General features: G+C 41.2%; 1 protein-coding gene across 2 annotated transcripts; it reads right to left on the bottom strand.

Annotated features, from left to right (window-relative positions):
* Nucleotides 1-6,102: 6,102 nt before the first annotated feature.
* LOC309720987 (MORC family CW-type zinc finger protein 3) lies at nucleotides 6,103-20,457 on the bottom strand. 2 transcript variants are annotated; one of them, XM_082558294.1, is made up of 17 exons: nucleotides 19,817-20,457; nucleotides 19,609-19,681; nucleotides 18,450-18,582; nucleotides 17,992-18,212; nucleotides 17,551-17,698; nucleotides 16,574-16,727; nucleotides 15,878-16,006; nucleotides 15,160-15,279; nucleotides 14,962-15,065; nucleotides 14,618-14,746; nucleotides 12,630-12,746; nucleotides 10,995-11,072; nucleotides 9,670-9,706; nucleotides 9,245-9,567; nucleotides 8,464-8,968; nucleotides 7,443-7,606; nucleotides 6,103-7,072 (listed from the first exon to the last, which is right to left on the bottom strand). In XM_082558294.1, the coding sequence occupies exons 1-17, from the start codon at nucleotides 19,916-19,918 to the stop codon at nucleotides 6,916-6,918; spliced, it is 2,694 nt and encodes an 897-aa protein (XP_082414420.1). In that variant the 5' UTR covers nucleotides 19,919-20,457; the 3' UTR covers nucleotides 6,103-6,915. The 2 variants fall into 2 exon arrangements, with proteins under 2 accessions (XP_082414420.1, XP_082414421.1); XM_082558295.1 differs by having other exon boundaries at nucleotides 15,160-15,234.
* Between the last annotated feature and the right edge of the window lie 431 nt (nucleotides 20,458-20,888).

Raw genomic sequence — 20,888 nt, 5'->3', positions numbered from 1 at the left:
TCAAGATATCTAGATTTTTATTTGAGTTATGGCTCCCGCTTCATTGTTTCATCCACTGTGCAATGCACCACTGCCACTGGCAGCAGAACGGCCTCAGAGCATGATGCTACCACCACCATGCTCGACAGCTCAGACAGTGCTGTCAGGTTTGAATGCATCACCTTTACTCTTCCAAACAGACCGCTTGTCATTGTAGCCCAACAGCTCAATCTTTGTTTCGTCTAACTAAAGAATTTTCTCCAGAAGGTGTTTTAACTTTTCCATGTAGGCAGCTGCAAATTTCAGTTGAACTTGAAGGTGTTGATTTTGAAGGAAGGGCTTCTGTCTCAGTTGGTACCCTCTCAGTCTCAAAGAGCACAGGCTGTTATTTAGCTTATTTATAAAGAGCAAATATTGATGAATAACAGGTAAGTGGAGTGGAATTGGAATAGCAATGCTTTTAACATACCTTGCAAGTATTGGGTTGAACCATTTTTGCCTTCAACACAGCCTTAATTCTTCACAACATAGATTCATCAAGGTACTAGAAAAATTCTTCAGAGATTTTGGTCCAAATTGACATAATAGCATCACACGGTGGCTGCAGATGTGTGGTTCCACATCCATGATGTGAATCTGCCATTGCACCACATCCCAAAGGAACTCTATTGGACTCAGATCTGGTGACTGTGGAGGCCACTTGAGTACACAGTCATATTCAAGAAACCAGTTTGAGCAATGTTAGATGGTGTGTTAACTTGTTGGAAGAAGCCATCTGAAATTGGAATAGGCATGGTCATCAATACTTGTCATCTCTTTTCCAGATCATTCCCTATACTCCCCACAGATGTTTGTGCAAAAAAAACCCACTAGATCAGCAGTTTATAAAATACTCCAACAACCGTCACAACGGCACTTAGCTAACCTTTCTTCCCCATCTGATGATCCCTTAAAACTTCAGCAGGTTGTCTTCCTCATGTCTTTGTGCCTAAAAGCATTGAGCTGTTGCCATGGAATTTGTCAATATTTAATGAGCAGTTGAACAGGTTTACCCAATGAAGAGGTTGGTAAGTGTATACTTGACTATTTGAAAATAGCATTCACCAATGGACCGCCTGCATTTACAACTTTATAAAAAGAAAGAAAAAAACAGAAGCAAGAAGAGTTTTGCTATTAACGTGCCTTAATGGGTTTCCAATGTTTAATAGCCAAACAATAGAAATAAATGAATACCTGCATTATGAAACTGTGCCTCTACAAGAAATTATCACTACACACCTTTCACCAATATATCCCTTCATACGTTCTTCATGCACTGTGTAGTGTTTACAAAAATGTCAAAGAGACAGAAAAGAAATATTTTCCAGGGTGTGTTGGTTGGTTGTTGATGCTGTATGAAACTATTGTGTAGTATAATACCATTCACTCTGCACAGATACCACTTAGTTTCAATACAAGATATTAAAAGATTCAATTACTGTATGCCCTGGATGGTCGATACTTAACCAACCAAGAAAAGAATTTTCCACCTTCCTCTCCAAAGGTGTCTTTGAGAGGCTTTACTGTCACCTTGTGGTCAAAAAGAATAAGTACTGAAAACCTTCCCATTTTACAGTTTTTTCTGATTGCTTACAGTTTTTTCTGAATGCTTAAACCCTAACTGTGATTCCTGTAGCACAATCTCTAAAACTATTCAGACTTATAGCAAAACCACTCACTGAGTTTGCAAAACTAAAAGCTGCTTTGCACTCAGTTTGCAATTTTGTAACACACACTTTGCAAAACTGTAGGCACAATTCACTGCACAACACTCAATTACCAAATTTCCAACACACTCCTAGCAAAAGTATACACATGTATGGCTATCATTAACACTAATTTGCCAACTGTCTGGCACACTTTCACATGTGAAAACTTTTTTAGATAATTAGTTCACTTTGCAATCAGCCTAAGCACTATAATACAGGTAAGCTGTGTGTGCGGAGTACAATGGAGGGAGCAGAAAGAGTGAGAAGTAGAGGAGGCCGAGGAAGAGGACGTGGAGGTGAAGAAGTAGGATGAAGAGGACGACAAGGACAAGGAGGAGCAAGAGGAAGACGAGGAGGGGGGAGAGGAAGGGTAGGAAGAGTAAGAAATAGAATTGCTGATGACATCAGAGCTACAATAGTGGACCATGTAATCAACCATGGAATGACCCTGAGGGAAGCTGGCCAAGGGGTCCAGCCTAACTCGAGCCGCTACACTGTAGCAAGTACCATAGGGACATCTTGAAATGAGAATTGGTTAGTACTGCGGTCTGGGGTGTGGGGCCTCCCTGCTGCTGCGGAGTCGGGGTGGTCTGCCTCTCCCCACCGCAGGGAAAAGGGTAACACCACCTGGGTCTGGGTGCAATTCCCCCCTCCAGGGGCAAGGGTACCTAGACCCGGTTTGTAGAGTACGCTTGGGGAGTGTGATCGTGTGTACAGCGTCTCTTTATGTCTGTCTCCACGTTGGTTGAGTGTGGAGTGAGTGCATATGAGAGCATGAGGGTGGGAATGGATGTTTGTGTCTGTGTGTGCCTGTATGTCTGTGTCTATATGTCAGGTTGGGTGTCAGGCGCCACCTCTCTGGGGACATCTCAGGCCCTCCAAGGTTTGGAGGCCTATCTCCACCCACCACCACTTCCCCTGCCGGTGGCGGACTCCCTCAGGTGTCGGTGTGTTGGTGGTTCTTTGTGTCTGGGGGTGGGCGTCCGGGTACACACCGGCTCACTCCTTGGCGGCCGCTTGTCGGGGCCTGGGGCCTGGGGCTCGCTCGGGCCCCTTTGGAGGTGGGGTGCCCCCGGCCTCTCGGCCTGGGGCTCGGTCACTCAGGCACAGCTGGGGGCCGGCGGAGCTCACGGGCGCGTCACTGCAACTCCCCCTGACTTCTGCTCCGCGGCTGCTGGGCGAGCCCTCATCTGGGACTCTCCTCAGCTCTTACTGGAACAGTGGCGCGGCTGCCCCTCTGTTGGTCTTCCATGGTCTCTTGTGTTCTGGGGGCCTCTGGATGTCTGGAGTTTTGATCTCCTCCATACCCGCTTCACACCCTGGAGGACGGGGCTGTGGCCCCCCCACACTCCCTAGCAGATCATTACATGGAGAAACCTTTGGAATGCAAGCATGCTGATCCACACAGGTATGCACACATGGGTATTCACAGACGCGGACTAAAGCTTTCTTGGCTGCTACCTCAAAGCACACTGTGCGCTGTCTATCTTGCGTGCTGCACAATATCGTTTATTATTTAGTAAATATTGATATCTATGACTAGCTAGTTTATTGTGATGGTGCTTTGTTTTCTCTATTATTATGTTGCTCTTTGTTGTTTGCTGTCTCCTCTGTTTGTTTTTTTTGTTTGTTTGTTTTTTTTTCTCCATACAGGTGACCCAGGAGTTCTTTTTTTTTTTTCTCTCTCTTCCCCCCCCTTCTCACCGTCTCTTCTCCCCTTTGGTTTTCTTTCTTTCTCTCCCCCTCTTTCTCTCATTCATTCCCCCTGTCCTATTTATTACAGTTTTTGCCCACTGCTTGAACACATTTTGCAAAACCCCGCTCGCTGTGCCAAAACTGTACACACAAGTACACATGACACAACACTGGGAAATATACCATTCACATCTGTGCCAAATTGGAACTCTACTCCCAAAACCTAAACTCTGCTGTCAAAACCTAACATTCCTTTGTCAAAATGTAACTCTGTTGACAAAATGACACATACCTGCACCATATGCAAACACTCACAGATCAGGGGGAACACACTAGTCTGCTGTACATAAAACACTGCAGTCCTTGATTCCCATTGTTTATTCAGGAGGCACATTTACAGGAGACACATTTCCAAACAACCATAAACGCAAATAGACCTACTCAATACTGTACATTGCAGTACCATGAATACAGGTACAGCAAATAAAACAACAACAACACAATAGTACTGCAATAGAAAAAACACTATACTGTAAACACAAAAAACCATGACAATTGTGCATAAGTGGGCTCATGGATCCCGCCGTCTGTTGGGGTCTGGCCACAGGACCTCATCAACATCGCAAGCAATGTCCTCTCCCGCTAGGCACCGGGGTAAATATCCTCTTGCTCTCCCTCCATCCATGCTTGCAAAGTTCTTGGAATGGCTACGCTGAGGGCTTTTTGTAGTTGGCTAATTGGTGTTCGGTTTTGCAAGTAGGTGCCTTCAGGTGTGTATTTGAGTGGTTGCAATTACCCGATGTGTTTTGTATTTTGGATACATGTGTTTTCCGAATGGCACCCTGAGATTTCATTTTGTGAGCGAAGTGTCTTATGTATGAAATAGAGTGTAGCATGCAGGACCATGTGTGTTGCATGAGGGAGTAGGTGTGTTGCATAATTGGTACTGGGGTGCAAAGCAGCGCTTTTGTTTAAGGTAGGGGTACATGTGTTTGAGGTATGGTAACAACAGCTTCACGTTGTGTTACTTTAGTCTAAGCATGGGTTTATAGTGTTCAAGCAACGGGCAAAAACTGTAAAAAAAAAAAAAAAAAAAAAAAAAAATGACAAAGGATGAACTGAAGCTCTGCCATCACGTAATGTCGCATACTGCTGTTTCTGATGTCATTTAGAAAAAAAAAAAAAAAAAAAAAAAAGAGAATTGGTTAGTACAGTCACTTCGCACAAAGATTTGTAGCACTGCCATATGCCAATGAGAAACACACCAATACCATTGATGTAAAAATACTGAAATTGTTACTTTACAGAATTGCCAATTGCCAATAAATTAGCCAATAGTTACAAAAAATGTGCTTACAGTTTTTTCTGATTGCTTAAGCACATTTATTGTAACTATTGGCTAATTTTGCAAAACTCTTCACACAAATAAGAAAACCTGTCACCCAATAATCAAAACATTGTAGTTCTCTTGCAAAAGCAAACACAGCTAGATTAACTCTTCACACCTTCGTAAAAATGGTGTTTCCGTATCAAACAGTACACACAAGCCATCATCTACTAAGCACACAATGCGCCAACTGCACACTGATGGTATGAATACAAAACACATCTGGCTTTTGCTTTCTCTGTGCACAAGGTAGGCTATGTCAGTTTGAGCTCATACTTCTGTCATAGATCCATAAGCATAGAGGGATCCAAACTTCAAGTACTGGTGTTTATTCAAACACATCAAAACAAACACAAGTGTTTATTTCCAAGTATAGGATTATTTGCAATCGCCATAATGACTATATGGGTTACTTGGTCTGCAGTGAACATGCTTCCTCTGCCCCGAGCATCTGGTCATCTAGCAATTCTGTAAAGTAACAATTTCAGTATTTTTACATCAATGGTATTGGTGTGTTTCTCATTGGCATATGGCAGTGCTACAAATCTTTGTGCGAAGTGACTGTACTAACCGATTCTCATTTCAAGATGTCCTTATGGTACTTGCTACAGTGTAGCGGCTCGAGTTAGGCTGGACCCGTTGGCCAGCTACCCTCAGGGTCATTCCACGGTTGATTACATGGTCCACTATTGTAGCTCTGATGTCATCGGCAATTCTATTTCTTACTCTTCCTACCCTTCCTCTCCCCCCTCCTCATCTTCCTCTCCCCCCTCCTCGTCTTCCTCTTGCTCCTCCTTGTCCTTGTCGTCCTCTTCATCCTACTTCTTCACCTCCACGTCCTCTTCTTCTCACTCTTTCTGCTCCCTCCATTGTACTCCGCACACACAGAGCTTACCTGTATTATAGTGCTTAGGCTGATTGCAAAGTGAACTAATTATCTAAAAAAGTTTTCACATGTGAAAGTGTGCCAGACAGTTGGCAAATTAGTGTTAATGATAGCCATACATGTGTATACTTTTGCTAGGAGTGTGTTGGAAATTTGGTAATTGAGTGTTGTGCAGTGAATTGTGCCTACAGTTTTGCAAAGTGTGTGTTACAAAATTGCAAACTGAGTGCAAAGCAGTTTTTGTGCTTTTAGTTTTGCAAACTCAGTGAGTGGTTTTGCTATAAGTCTGAATAGTTTTAGAGATTGTGCTACAGGAATCACAGTTAGGGTTTAAGCATTCAGAAAAAACTGTAAATCCCACTATTGGACCCATGAGTAGCTTAAAAACAGAGATGCAGTGAGCAATAACTGGTTTCAATATTTTAATGCAAACATAACAAATCCTGTTTAGAAAACAGCAACCGAGTGTGTACAGCATCTTAAATAGCTAATTAAAAAAGAACAACAAAAGCAGCAGAACAATGAAAAGCAACAGTTAAAAAAATTAATGGATGAACTGAGACAAAAAAACCCTCATATTTTCTAACTGACATCATGACCAACATGCTCATGTTTCTTAAAGATTATACTGCACAAGTATTCAAAATGATGTGACAACCGTTTGCCATATGTACAAGACAGCTTCACAAGTACGAGTAGTCAGACTTGGTGACTTGACCCTGACGGTTAGCTACAAGAATTTAAGTTACAACTTTTATTCCTCTTAACTCTCTTTATAAAAACGATTTGCAAACTAGTACTTAGCATTTCTCCTGTCTCTTTTTCCCAGCCTCTTGCTTAACAAGAACTCTTGGCACTCGCAGCTTGTAATCAGTGCAGGGCAATTTTTTTATACACCTGAACTGTAATTTTGTAAATTGAAAGACACTGAGGTAAAGTAATTCGATACATGTCTTTTATTTTTACACTGCAAACTGATTACCACACGGAACACAAATATTACCAGGTTTTATAATCTCCATTATTATACACGTAATCCACATGCAGCACCAGGAATATGAAAAACATGGGAATGACATTACTCTCCAAATCAACAGAAAGAGAATTATTAACGTATGCATATTGTATACTGAAGTAACAAATAGTTTAATTGATCCAAACACAACTGTGTAAGTATGTGTAACACAACGAATAATAATTGACTTCTGCTGGACTGCTGATCATAGCTTCAGGGAGTTGACCTCTATGATCTGCTGCAGGATGTTGTCTACATCATTGGTGTCCAGGCTGATGCCGGCCAGGTCCAGCTGGGGCAGGAGTGCCGTGAGAAGCACTACCACGTTGTGGCGGATGTCATGCAGATTCTCTTGCACAGACCTGAGCGTACAACAGATTTGTCACTACAGCAAGAAACCCAAACAGCTCACATTTCACTTCTTGTTCCAAGAAAATTTTTTCTGGGAGAACTGAGCTTTTGTATCGTGTATGAATAGGTGTAAAAGGCTACAAGTGAGATGTTTACGAGGTGTTCCTTTATCATTTTGTTAAAACCTGTTAAAACCTATCAAGTTGATGTGAAATAAATCACAGTCTTGACTGATACTCGATCGATTTATCTACACGTACTTTGTGCAGATGAAGATAAATATAAATTAAGCATTAGGCATTCAAATTAGAACAATATCAATATATAGCTTGGGATCCCTGTCTACACAGCTGCATGTGGATGTCTGTATAACGCACTCACCTGTTGTCTTCACGGGCCTCAGTGTCACTGAGTCTTGTTCTCGTCTGGCTGTCAGTCTTTTCCTTCCTGGCTCTGCTCAGTTCAGGCTGGTTGTTGGACTCACTCACAGCTTTTAACCCGTGAAGTTCTGCAGCCTGAATCAGGCCAGAGGATGAAGTAGAGCACTGATAGACAGCAGGAGATAATCAAAGTTTTCATTTAGATTTCATTTAAATCAGATTTAACAGGTTTAAAATAAATCACATTACACTGCAGTATTTATCATTCTTCTTAATAATTCACTATTTTGTGCTTGATTTGTTCGTATGATTACAAAACACTCAACTACTTATTAAGATGATCAAACCTTATACTTGGGATTACGTTAGATTAATATATTTTAGTAGCTAAATTCAGCTCTGCAAGTCAAATCAAATTTCACTTTTTTTTAATTTAAAGCTCCAATCACAAAGAAGTCACTTCAAGGTGCTTAATATTGTAAGGTAAAAAGACCCTACAACATCAGAAAAAATGACGTCATCATACGATGCTCTATGAGCAAGGGCTTGGCGACAGTGCCAAGGGCAAAACTCCCCTTTAACAGGAAGAAAGCTCCTGCAGAATCAGGCTCAGGAAGCTATCCGCTGTGACCGGATGGTAGTGAGAGGAAAGAAAAGGGAGACGAGAGAGAGAGACGGGACAAAAGGAAACTATGGAAGAGAGAGAGCCAGAGTTTAATAACTGCTAATGATTAAATAAAGCAGTGGGGTGTGAAAAGATATCACCTAGAAACTCTATATTGTTGAAAATATATGCTTTAAATCAATGTATACAGGCCACTTTAACCAGAAAGAATTATTATTACATGTCCTTCAAGTGTTTAATAACTACTAAAGTAAATATCAAAAGAGGCTCATTACAAGAAGGAATGATGAGAATCAAAAGAAAATCATGATAGGATAAATGTGACTACATTAAACTTTAGTCTAACCAACATTTAAATAAACTAAAAAGGCAAAAATGGTTCTAAATGGTTTCTGACCTCAGCCATGTCCGTCTGACAGCCGACCTCTTTGCGTCCCGATGGTTTCTCCAGCGTCTGCGTTGGACTTTTTTCGTCGCAGTCATCATTTGTCATCGTTCCTTGAGTTGTCTTTGTGATTTCCAGACCTAGAAGGCTGCGGAGCTTCTCAGCCTCTTTCTCCAACCCAACCAGCCTCTGCATTTTAGCCTCCCGGTTAAGCCCTTCCGTGGGCAGCACCCTGCTCTGCTGCCCTTCTGTTCGGCTCAGCGGGGGCACTTTCACAGTCTGTGTGGAGGGGAGTGAGTGCTGCCACGTGTTGCCGGTGTGGGTTTGCGGTGGGTTTGTGTCTGAGTTCTCTACCCGGCTGCTGGCGTCCTTTTTGTTTTTTTCTGGGGATAATGTCTTGACTATATCACTTTGTTTCCCAGAATGCAACTCCTTATCCGTAACTGCTGAATCGGACTGGTGAAGCTTCCAAAGGTACCGCTTCTTTTTAACAACGCACAATATTGAATCTGACATCCTTTTGGGGTTACAAAAAAGGAGGGTTAATCGGTTAATACAAGGTATTAAACACTGATATATCTATCTATACACACACACACACACACACACACACACACACACACACACACACACACACAGATATATATATATATATATATATATATATATATATATATATATAATTAACTACTACACTATATCCAACCATTATCTAAAGCACAAGTTTGCATCAATACACTTGGATTAGACTGGAATTAGATTCTCTTTTTTATTTTATTCAATCTTTCCCCACCTTAAAGTTTCTAAGTGCTCCTCCTCTTCTGTCTCCATGTCTGCGTTTTCCGTTTTGTCGCTCTCTTCATCCTGAAGCCTCTTGTCACTTATCTCATTTTCCTTGGGCGACGCTCCTTTTGCAATTTCATTCTTCTTTTTAGTGACCGTGTCTCTTCCAGCGGCCTCCTCCTGCGTTTGCGTGTCCGACTGTGACTCCGCATCGTCATTCGCGAAAGTGTCATTTAGATCTGTGAGTTCATCTGCGTTTTCCACTTTGGTGGGCTTAGATGAACTCCGTAAGACTATTTGATGTTTAGACACTTGTTCCTCTACCTCAGACACCTGCAATGAAAACAGCAGAACGCACCTGTGAGATACAGTACGGGACCTTTACTGTTGGTGAGAAAAACACAACAAAGATAAGAAAAAAACAAATTTACATACCTCTAATGATTTTCGCTTTGTGCCTCTGGAGTACTCTCTGCAAGATAAAAACACGGATAATCACGTTATGCTCTGGTTTATCGTCAGTAAATATAATTGTCTCTGCTGGAGCTAACTAACTAACTGAACCTATGAAGGCTATTCGGGGATTGCGCACACAAGTTATTCTGCTTAGTAAATCTGAGCCCTAATCAGACATGATGAATCAAGTTGTCTGTAAGACTTCGCTGTTATTTGTTGATTTAAGGATTGTTTTTGTGTGACTCCTGCGGGCACTGGATTTTCTGAATATGATGCCGTGCAACGGTGATTAAAACTAAACGTAAAACAATATCTTGGGCAGCTTTGTGTGCATAGTGGTGGTTTTAAATAGGCTTTGGGCTGGAAACCATCAGTATCTGGTAACGCTGGGGTATACCCTCGACTGGTTGTCAGTCTGCAGGGCTAACGCAGAGACCCGAACAACCATTCACACCTACAGCCAATTTAGAATCAACTTAGCAAAGAATATCTTTGGACTGTGGGAGGAAGTTTGAGTAACCGTGCACCGAAAAAAAACCATGTTAACTTTCCAGAGTAATGCTATAAGTAAATGCCACACAAATACCCAGGGCTGTAAAACAATCAGAGTTTCTTGGTGTAAGTTCAACAGAATATTTCTCAGTTATTTAGTTATAAAACAAAAATTATGCTGCAACAAGCAAGTCATCGGGAAAGTGTTTACTAAATTCATTAAGGAACTAAGCAGTAGGGTTGTTTTTGTCACAGACCATCAGGTTTCTTTTTGTTACATAAGTAGTCGCCCCTGTCATCCATTAGGAAGATTTCAGGTTCAAGTCACATCCATCTTTTACATACAGTCTATGGGCAGACCACAGTCACTTTAGTCTGTGCATCACTCACTAACTGCTGTCAGTGAGCGGTTTATAACCTTGTGGTTTATCTTAGTACATTTGTATTTAACAGATTTCTGTCAAAAGTTGCCAAATTTAAGCAAATTAGATGTTACCCTTTCTGCTGACTTCTGCTTAAGTGTCTAAATAACAGACCTAAAGCGTTTTGTGTACTGATGAGCAACATAGAACCATATTTTAAAGAGCTAATTGATTCTTATCAGTTAGAGGATACCATAAGTAAACTTTTCTCAGACACGCTTAGAGTCACATGGACAACCGCCGGAAATAAGTGCATGAAACCACAAAACGGCATGTGAACCCACAAGAGCAAGCAGGCATGCAGAAAGAGCTGCAGTGCGATATATCCGTCCATGTACGAATTTTCACATACAGTCAAAGTTTCAGAGGGGTAAAGAAATGGGAATTTACAGTTTCTTGTGGCTTTTCTGATAGCTCGGTGTTAACAGCTCCTCGTGTTCTTCTGTTTCCTCTGGTGACGAGCAGCTTCTGTAAAGACAAAGAGACTTGTGCTTACTTTCAATTCAGTCAGCAGTGGCTTTGGCGAAAATTGAAAATGACGTTTTGCATCATACAAGCCATTAGAAATATCTGTCTTTTTTAAGAAAAGCAGTGAAATAAAAAGTAAACAAGGGAGAAAATGAATGCAAAGGACACGCAGGGCTCAGAAAGGGCTTGTGCTCGATCAAGTAACGCTAAAATATGACCATGCAGAGTTAAACGATTAAAGACAGACTAAAAAAAAGGAAATGGTGACTACTGATGCTGAAGAGGCTAAAATATCTTGACCTCTAGTAGACAGAATAGCTCAAGAGAAAAAATATAGGTCTGCCTGCCTGCTAAAATTCAGTGTCTCCACTCTGTGCTCTGACTTCATTAAGATAATACTAAAATTTGAAGTCTTAATTTTAGCAAGATTAGAACATGCTTGTTAAGTTACCTGGTAGCTGATTAGCTTCACTTGATAAAATGACGAGTATATCAGAGGAAGAGCTGAGGTTCAGCTATCAATTTTGTCTCTGGAATGGTGTTCACAGGTGGCATTGTGATGTGAAGTGAGAGCAGGTGGAAGCGAGCCTGGAATGGTGGAGGTATGCTCTGAGGGAGGGGGAATGAAAGCCAGCAGAAGCGACAAAATGTGTGTGAATGAGAGGGAGACAAGTGGAAAGGCGAACACACACAAGCGAGGGGAAGAAGAGAGTGCAGCCAGGGTGGAGTGACTGAAAACAAATGCCAGAGGTGATTCGAGACAGAAGAATAGCATCTAGAGCGAGCATTGTAAATGATCAGAATGGGCCAAATTAGAAATGAATATATCAGCTCAAGATGAGCAGCTTGGAGAGACAAAGTTAGTCTACGTCCACATTAGCCTGGATAAATTTCAAAACAGCGTTTTCCGCGTCCACACTATCGTTTTCAGAGAGTTGTGTGTCCACATTGAAATGACCGAAAACGGCCGCATGTGCATGCGTGAAATGCGAGACGATTGGCCTGCCTCATTTCTGTCTGCCGTTTATTTACTTTCCGGCTTTACCGAGTTTTTTAAATAGACTAATAATGAGGTGGAGTTGTTGCTGCGAGTAACACAAAAGTACAAAGTTGCAAAAGCGAGTGAGAATTAAAGAATTTGAAGAAAAGCTATCTGGAACATGTACAGACTGATATTAATCTTTAATAGGGCTGTCAAAATTGAGAGCAAACAAACATATATATATATATATATATATATATATATATATATATATATCTATATATATATATATATATATATATATATATATGTTAGCGTGACAGAGGAGGATGTTAGGAGTTAGGGTTATGTGGAAGCTGATGCTGCTGTGGCGGCCCAGCAATGGAGCAGCCGAAAGAAGAATAGACTGATAAATGCTGCCTGACACAAATAATTAGGTTTTCCAGCAGTGTAATGTTGCTCCTGAAAACAGTGTTGTTGAACATGATTCAGCTTTTGCATTCATTATGTAATTGTGCTTCTTACTCAAGTCAGTGGTGCAGTTAAAATCACGAGAAATAATATGAAATACCCACCTGTAACGTGAATTTGGGTTCTGGCTGCAGGTCCAGCTCTCAGGAGCAATTCTGTAAAAGCCGTCAGGGATGCTTCGCCACTTGAGACACTCTTCACACTGTAACCACATGGGACCCCTGTAAATACAACAGCTGTCAGTAAGATAAAGTTGGCAATAAAGATATACTTAACTATTTTTATCTCAGTAAGTCTAGACTTGTGCACACAACAGATCTCTTCAAGATCTATCTATCTATCTATCTATCTATCTATCTATCTATCTATCTATCTATCTATCTATCTATCTATCTATCTATCTATCTATCTATCTATCTATAAATAAACTTTTGGCTTAACGGATCATATAGATGATATTTTTATGTTCCTTGTCTCTGTAATTTTACCCCAGAGCCTGAGTCTCACTCCTTTGGTTTAATATAGATATGATATTATGACTTTGATAAATAGCCAAGTTCTAACATGCACTGGCCTGCGGCTGAACTGAACTTTGGAATGAGGATATGTTATTAACACTCCACATTTTGGTCATGAAAAAACCTGAAAACTGTGGGAAACCCTTCTGAGTTGAACAGCACGTTTCCTCAAAACAGTGTGCGGCGATGTGGAACAGAGGGGCTTTGAAGTACACTGATCTTATTTGATGGGTGAGTGAGGAGTGTTAGATTATCAGCAGTGACATGTTTGTAAACCACCTGTATAGAAAAGCAGTGCACTAATAATATTGGGCGCCACTGAACGCAGTGTAAGGGTTTATTGAGGTTTTTTTTATTATTTCCTCCTTTGATAGTACTATTTACCATGTGTCTAGCTTTTTGGCATCCGTTACTTTTTTATTCCTCTAGCTGTCTGCTCCACCCTACTTATTTATACTTGTCACCCAACCTTTATTTACCTTTCCTACCTTTCTGAGTTCTACATTTAGACTTTCTGTTTGAACTGCACTTAATACTCGGCACGTATTTAGAGCCAGATGAACTGGATGAGTGTTCACTGTTTGCACTACAGCTATATCAGGTCTGGGTCTATACTCGTTATACCAGTGATGGACTGGCTTTTCTAGTCTTACTGACTCCAAGTGCTCTAGACTACAAGTCAAAACACACCATACAGTACGTTATTCCATACACTTCAAGCCTTCACGTCTCACGTCCATGGCCTGTTTCAAGTCACCAGTTAGCCTAACATGCTATCTTTGGTTTGTCGGAGGAAGTAGCCAGAGGGCACTCACACGAGCACATGAGGAACATGAAAACTCCACACAGGGTTCAAACCAGGAACTTTCTTGTCGTTGGGCGACAGGGTTAACCACTACAACACCACGCAGTTTTGTTTTTTAGAACTAGAAATAAAATTTAAAGCTGAATTTTAAAAAAAGGCTTATGCTGTATGTTAGAAATGGCCCAAGGGCACAGCCAGCCTATTGCATAATGACCACTTCAATTGATCTCTGTACAGCTGCAGCAGCCTTTGTGTGAGAACAGCAACAATGAATACCACCTGATGATACAAAGCAATGACGGACATGCAAGAGAACACTGAGGCCTCACCCCTCATAATGGCAACATCACTGAGTAAAAAACACCGTAGTTAGCCAACAGACTCCACATTAATAGGCCTATAAAACTTTGTAATGGCAACTTTAGAAATTATTATTAGTCTACAATAATGTCAGCTTGTAACAGTGTTATAAACAAGCATTTTTTCCTATATATTTATAGCTTGGTAAAATGACAAATAACCATAGCTTAATTATCAGCTTTCATACTGTAAACCTGTATTCAGAGCCTCAACATATAATGTTTATGCAATGTATTATTTGTTTATAATTTGTAATATGAAAGCATCACACATAACTTACAATAAAGTATTAACATTCTAATAATGCAGCAAATTTAACAGCAACTATTTCCACTGTCTGACCTCACTGTTTTTCAAAATCTGGCCCTGACTTCATCTGTGTAAAAAAAACAAAACAGTTAACACTTACTCATCGACATCCTCCTGGACCTCCTTCTCATTTTTGTCTAGAGCCTGAAACTCTCGCTCTCTGGCCTTCTTCTCTGTCACCTCCTTCCAGTAGTCGTTGAGTTTTAGGCCCAAAGCTCCGAGGGTCAGTCTTGGGAGTAAAAAGAGGAAACAACTGTAAATGTGTTTAAAATAAGACAATGACAGAAAAAGAAATTAACTGAAGATTACATGATCAAATTACCACCTTCGCTCTTAACTTTGTGCATACAGGATGAAACTATTTATTCCAACTCAACAGCTCATATTCACAAACAAAACAATCAAACAAAAAAAGCAACTATCTGATTTATTACTGTTTGTTACCTGTACTCTTTGGTGTACTCAAAGTCTTGCTTGTTATGAGCAGGTTTCAGAAAATTGCACTCAATGACGCCGATGACGCCAATGCCCGCTCTTAGGCCCGAAGTCTGAAGGAAATTTAAGAGTGACATTTATTAAGCAGAGGCAGGTACCCAGGGTAGCCTCACAGTATTTGTAACACACAACATTATTTTACTTTACCTTTAGCTGGCAGCCCACTTTCTCATACGCCTTAATGAGACGATTCTTGTGGTACATCATAATCCCATAGTGATCCTTGTTTTTTGGGTTAAGTCCAAAGGTCACCTTCACTTTGTCTTTCTGACAAAAACCAGTTAAGAAAACTGACAAAGTTTAGAATAATGATGCAATTTTCATATAATTAAAGGGATGTTACTAATGTAATTGTTTTAACAGAAAAACATGGAAAAAATGTAACATTGTTCATGCAATTATTATTAATGACCTTATTATTAATTATAGTAGAGTATAATTCAGAATTTTCATAACTCTTATCCTACCCCTGAGGTCTGGTTTGTTGCATGCATTCATATATTAGATAGGCAAACAGATAAAGTTCAGATTAAAAATTCGGTTTTGTGGGCGCTGAACCGATCCCTGGCACGATAACACAAAACCCCAGTTTCAAAATCTCAGTTCTCTAGAAGACATGAAAAGATTAAAAAAAAAATAATAACTAGATATGAGACCGCATGAACTGGCACTGTGAAGCTTGTTTGGATTTTCCCTTCATGAACATCTGTTAAGCACCAAAAGTGTGTGTGTGTGTGTTTTTTTAAACTTTTTTACCAGACCCCAGTAAAGTAACACAGATGCTTCATCTCCAACAGTCACACGAATCCCACTTCCTGTTTACACTTGAATTTGGCTGTTACACACACACATAGCGTAAGGATACACTGAAGTGGGGTTTGTAGACGTCATGCTCAATGTGTATCAGCCTCTTCGCTACCAGTTTGGCCTGAATCTTCTTCCCCCTCAGTATGATCTGTGTTTTCGGCTTCAGATACAGGATACTGAGGTAGGCCTGTGATAAACATACAAAGCAAATAAAACGGACAAGGTGAAAAAAAAAAAAAGAAAATAAGCGAGGCTTAAAACTGAAAACTCTAAATATGAAATACTCTTTTGTCGGTTGAAATCCACTCGTGAACGCACATTTTTCACCAGCGGGTTTATTTTTTAATCTTGAAACATGAAAAAAAGATGATTTACAAACAAAAAGTAAATTCTTAGAATTTGCGAATTATCATTTAAAACCTGCAAAAAAAACATTTTTTTAATGAAACTGGGGCAGTGTTACTACAAAACCACAAGGTTGACAGTTTGTCTACAGTAGTGTGGAGGTACTCAGTGTCTGCCAAAAAGTGGAAGACACTCTTACACCCAGCCCCCAACACACACAGCACTTGTATGGCTAAACCCACACGTAAACCACAACCACTACACCCTGAATTTTTCTCTAACCCTGATCACAACCTTTAACACTAAAATCCTCCTGAACAGGTCCCCAAGCCCTGACAAATATTAATATTATGGACCACAGAGGCTCTAACATAATAACAGATGGTAAAGTGTTTTTTTACTCACTCACCCTGAGACTGTAATGCATGTCTGGGATGTTCTGCTCAGTTCTCAAGGACCCGCTATTCTTCAGCCCCTTCTTCAACTCTTCGATCTGAATCTCAGGCAAACGAATGTCATTCGGATCGGTCTCAAAGTCGAGCTCCATCTTACCGTCTTTAGCTCTTCGGGATAGCACGAAAGAAAGCAGCTGTTAGAACATGTAATTGTGTTTCACTGCACACGCTGTAATGGCTGTCTAGAAAGCTCCGCAGATGGCTTTGCAAGACATTTCATTAATTGGGAACGATTTGCAACACAAAGTCACTGTATGGCTTTACCTCCTGTGTCTAATTACTAGGATTTGAATCACAGGGCAATACTTGAAATGCTGGATGGTTATACTCATTGTGGTGATCATCTCTCTCTCCAGCATGAAGAGGAAGTGAAATAGGAGGTATGAGAAACCTGACCTGGTTCTTTTTACCACTTTACAAGAACCTGACTTCAGTCGACCATTTCTCTCTAAGAAATTTAGTTGAAGAAGGAAAAGAGAAAATTCAAAACTTCAATTTAGGAGGTTCTCTGTTCTCCATTTGAATGTGGGTCAGTTTGCATAGATTTGCCTAGAACCATGCTTATACAAATACTACATATGTGTTTTTGTACCCACTTGCCTCCCTCTGATACTGACTGTGCTTGCACACTCCTCAGTGTCATGTGGTATTTTCAACCAATGGTCACAACACGCCAACTTGGAAACTCTAACCGAGATGTTTTGACTTGACTGACACTAAAGAAACAGTGTAATAAGGTCTGCGCTAATCTGCTTTGTTGTACAGAGTTCGACAAAATGACTGACATCATGACAGTTATCTAACAAGATTACAGATTTCACACATTTGGCTTCGTCAAACTGCTAGTGGTGGAAGGGAGATGTTTGTCGTGTGGAACACTCTTATCTTATCATGTTTCAACTTTAATGTAACACGAACATGTGATTCTGACCTGCGGATGTTCCAGATTAATATCTTGGTGCCTTTTTTGGAGGGAATTGAGTCAAAATGTGAATGTATCTGCTCCAGGGATTTGACGATCGAGTGGTCGAGGACGGCCGTCAGACTGGCCTGTGAATCCTCGGTCACAACTAATAACTGTAACACCGAATTAAGGTCAGAACATAAGGGAGCATGTATGGTAATAAACACATATACATAATATATTTGTTTCCTGTTATCTGCCTTAAACTTGGCCTGCCTATTTTAATTCATGTCACCACTTGCCCACCGCCCCCACCCACACACCCTGTGCCATTCAAATGATCTCATCAGTTCTCACACTAAAAAAATCAGGAAGTCATACTGATGTAGAACGTCTACGCATCAGCAAATTCACAAAGTAAACCTAATATTGTATCCTAATATTTCCCAGTCCCTTTGTGAAGGATATTGGTTTGCTGGTTGAAAGGGACAATGGGGACGATGACAGCCTGGGCTTTAATGCTTTCCAGGTAGGTCTGCGACAGCATCCCCACAGTCTGACAGCCGCCGTTCTTGGTGAAGATGAGCGCGTCACGCCCCAAGCGCATGGAGCCCGACTTAAAGCCGTTCCCGTAAACCCCGATGGCCTGCTGACTGGCCCTACCCGAGCCCTTCTCTGTAAAACCAAAGCTGGACACAAAAGCGAGCAAGTGTTAATTATCGAACACTGAGAAGCAAGCTGAGAAGACAAAACTAGCCTAATGTGTGAATGTGACACAAAGCGGCACATGTGAGGCCACAGTTGGAAACTGCGCGTGTGTGTCTGTGGGTTAAATGCAGAAAAGAGGAACACAATCGGTATGCAGCACTACTGTGTCTTTCTATGTTTCTTTTTTTCCTTGTGTGTGAACTTCACACGTGTCTCACCTGAGCATCTTGTGCAGTTTGTTGGGGGTCATGCCGCTGCCATTATCGATGAAAGACAGACAGAGGTGATCCGTTTCATGAACTACATCTATCCAGAACTGTTTAGCGGACACACCGGGGTCTGAGGCATTGTCTAGAAGACGACAGGCAGAAAATTGGAAATAAGAAAAACAAGAGAAGCACATGGGATGGCTAGTTTCTTTAATGCCTTCCTTATATTTCTTTACAACGTGAACTTCCTGCAGGCATAGTCAAAGTGATACTGCACATTATAGATGAGGAGACTCATGCTGCAGGAACAAATCATTAGATCTACAACTCCACTGCTGATCTCTGGATGCTACTGCTATGTGCTGTAATCTATACTTCAATGTGGGGCACAGCCACTAATTGCGTCACACCATGATCAACAAACATCGAACATACGGAGTTTGGGACTTTCTGCAGGGTTATTGCGAATCACTGCGAGCTTATTCCAAGAAGCACGTGGCTCCCTTTGTTGTTTCTAAAGTTTAGCCTGTACTTTCACGTGGGACAGTGGTGCGAATGCATTTCTACAGCGCACTCCCTTCGCTGTTCCGGTTTTTAAAAAAGCCTCAGCAGCCAACAGACGGTCAGCACGTCTGAACCAATGAGAGCGCACAGAGTGGAGGAATGGCAATGTTGACAGCCCAGACACGAACCATTTATGTCACATAAAGGCGCAAATAAGCTACTGCTGCATATTTACCAATAAGTTTTATATGTATTTTGTCAAAAATAATCCAAACTGATTCTGTTAATGCTCACGAGAAGTAAGAGTACCGACACTGCAGAAAACCTCACTGCAGTTGAGCAGTTACTAATATCTCAGCACTATGATTTCAAACTGCAGAGCGTTAAAGGAACGAGCTCCTCTATCCTTACTTTACGAAGGGATTATTACCACAACACAGCGTCTGCAGCTGCCAGCACACGTCTTTAGGCGTGTGAGCGCAAACTCGTGAAAGAGGAAGTCCGTTCGGTCCATTTTTGCACCAACACAAATGTCTGCTCAACACGCCAACTTTGTGCGCGACAGCGGAAGAGCGGTGCGAAAGAAACCACGAAAAGCTGCAGCAACAGGTGCAGGGGACTGTGCAGCGTTTCTGTATTATGCCTGAAATTTCTTATTGCCTACCTATTAATTCTGCCACAGCGCTGAAAGGCCAGGTATGACTCGTGGAGTTGCTGTTCAGGAAGGAAGGACTCATCTGGAAATGAAAAAAAGAATTTAAAAAAACAAGTTAAACTTTCACTTGCTCTTTTTTGTGAGCCGCTGTAGCGAACGTTTTCTAAAGTGTCGAAACAAATGCGAATCCTCTACAGCAAATATCTGAAATACTTACAGAACTCAGGCGAATCCCATGCTCACTTAACCTCGCCATGTTTTTCGTCTGAATATTTTGCTTCTCGTCGTGTGAGCTCTCCGTGCGCAGGTACGTAGCCATACAGAGCAGTGGGCGCGTCCTCGGGGCCTGTGTCAAAGGAAGTCAGCCGAAGTCGCGCTTCGAGCAGTCTGAAAGAGACACAGCTGAGGTATTTCTTTCTGCAGATCTTATGTTAATATGACGTTTTACCAAGTTCTTGCATTTATTACCAAGTTGATTTATTGTTACTTTGTTATAACGCGTGTTTGAAATGGGCTGGTTTTTTTTCATTCAAAAATTATAATAATTCAGTTGCAGAATCAGCTAAATGCTTACAGTAAATGGCCGTTGTGTTAGGCACACCGCCTTAACTATCATTAAAAGAGATCTGACATGCTGAAGGTTCAAATCTGGCATCAAAATAGGGAAGAGACGTGATATAAGTGACTTTGAATGTGGCTTGGTGCCATATGGGCTGGTCTGAATATCTGAGGTTGTAGTGAGAATTTCCCATACAACTTTCTCTTTACTGAACGTTTACTGAATGGTCTGAAAAGGGGGAAAAAAAAATCTGTGTTCAGCAATTCTCTGCTACTCACAGCGGTTCAAGTGTCTTGTTGATGCCAGAGGAGAGTGGCCGTGCTGACAGGAAAGCACAATCCAGACAATCCAAATAATCACTTGTTACAACAAAGGTATGAAGAAGAGCACATGGAACCTTAAAGGAGATCGACTGCAGCAGCAGAAGACCACACCGGGTGCCGCTCCTGTCAGCTAAGTGCAGCGCAGTGGTTTGCTGATACTAACAGGAAACTGAAGCTGCAGTTCACACCTGCTCACCAGAATTGGACAACGGAAGATTGGAAAAACATTGACCTGTCTGGTGAGTCTCGATTTGTGCTGCAACGTTCAGTAGTTATTTGGTGTAAGCTATGTGAAAGCATGAATCCGTGCTGTATCCTGTCAATGTTTCAGATTGGTGGAGGTGGTGTAATAGTGTGAGGGATATTTTTTGGTACACTCTGGCCTCATTATTACTACTTTAGCTAGT

The sequence above is a fragment of the Aulonocara stuartgranti genome (genome assembly GCF_965226115.1).
Source record: "Aulonocara stuartgranti genome assembly, chromosome: 2".
In the NCBI taxonomy this organism is placed as follows: Eukaryota; Metazoa; Chordata; class Actinopteri; order Cichliformes; family Cichlidae; genus Aulonocara; species Aulonocara stuartgranti.
This window is presented reverse-complemented; position numbering and strand designations above follow the sequence as displayed.

Excerpts from the sequence above, each read along its gene's own strand:
- LOC309720987 (XM_082558294.1), bottom strand. The coding sequence starts at position 19,918 with ATGGCTACGTACCTGCGCACGGAGAGCTCACACGACGAGAAGCAAAAT. Across the intron at positions 15,280-15,877 it reads TCTACAAACCCCACTTCAGT|AAAGACAAAGTGAAGGTGAC; the intron begins GTATCCTTACGC and ends GGTTTTTGTCAG. Across the intron at positions 14,747-14,961 it reads GAGTACACCAAAGAGTACAG|ACTGACCCTCGGAGCTTTGG; the intron begins GTAACAAACAGT and ends TTTACTCCCAAG.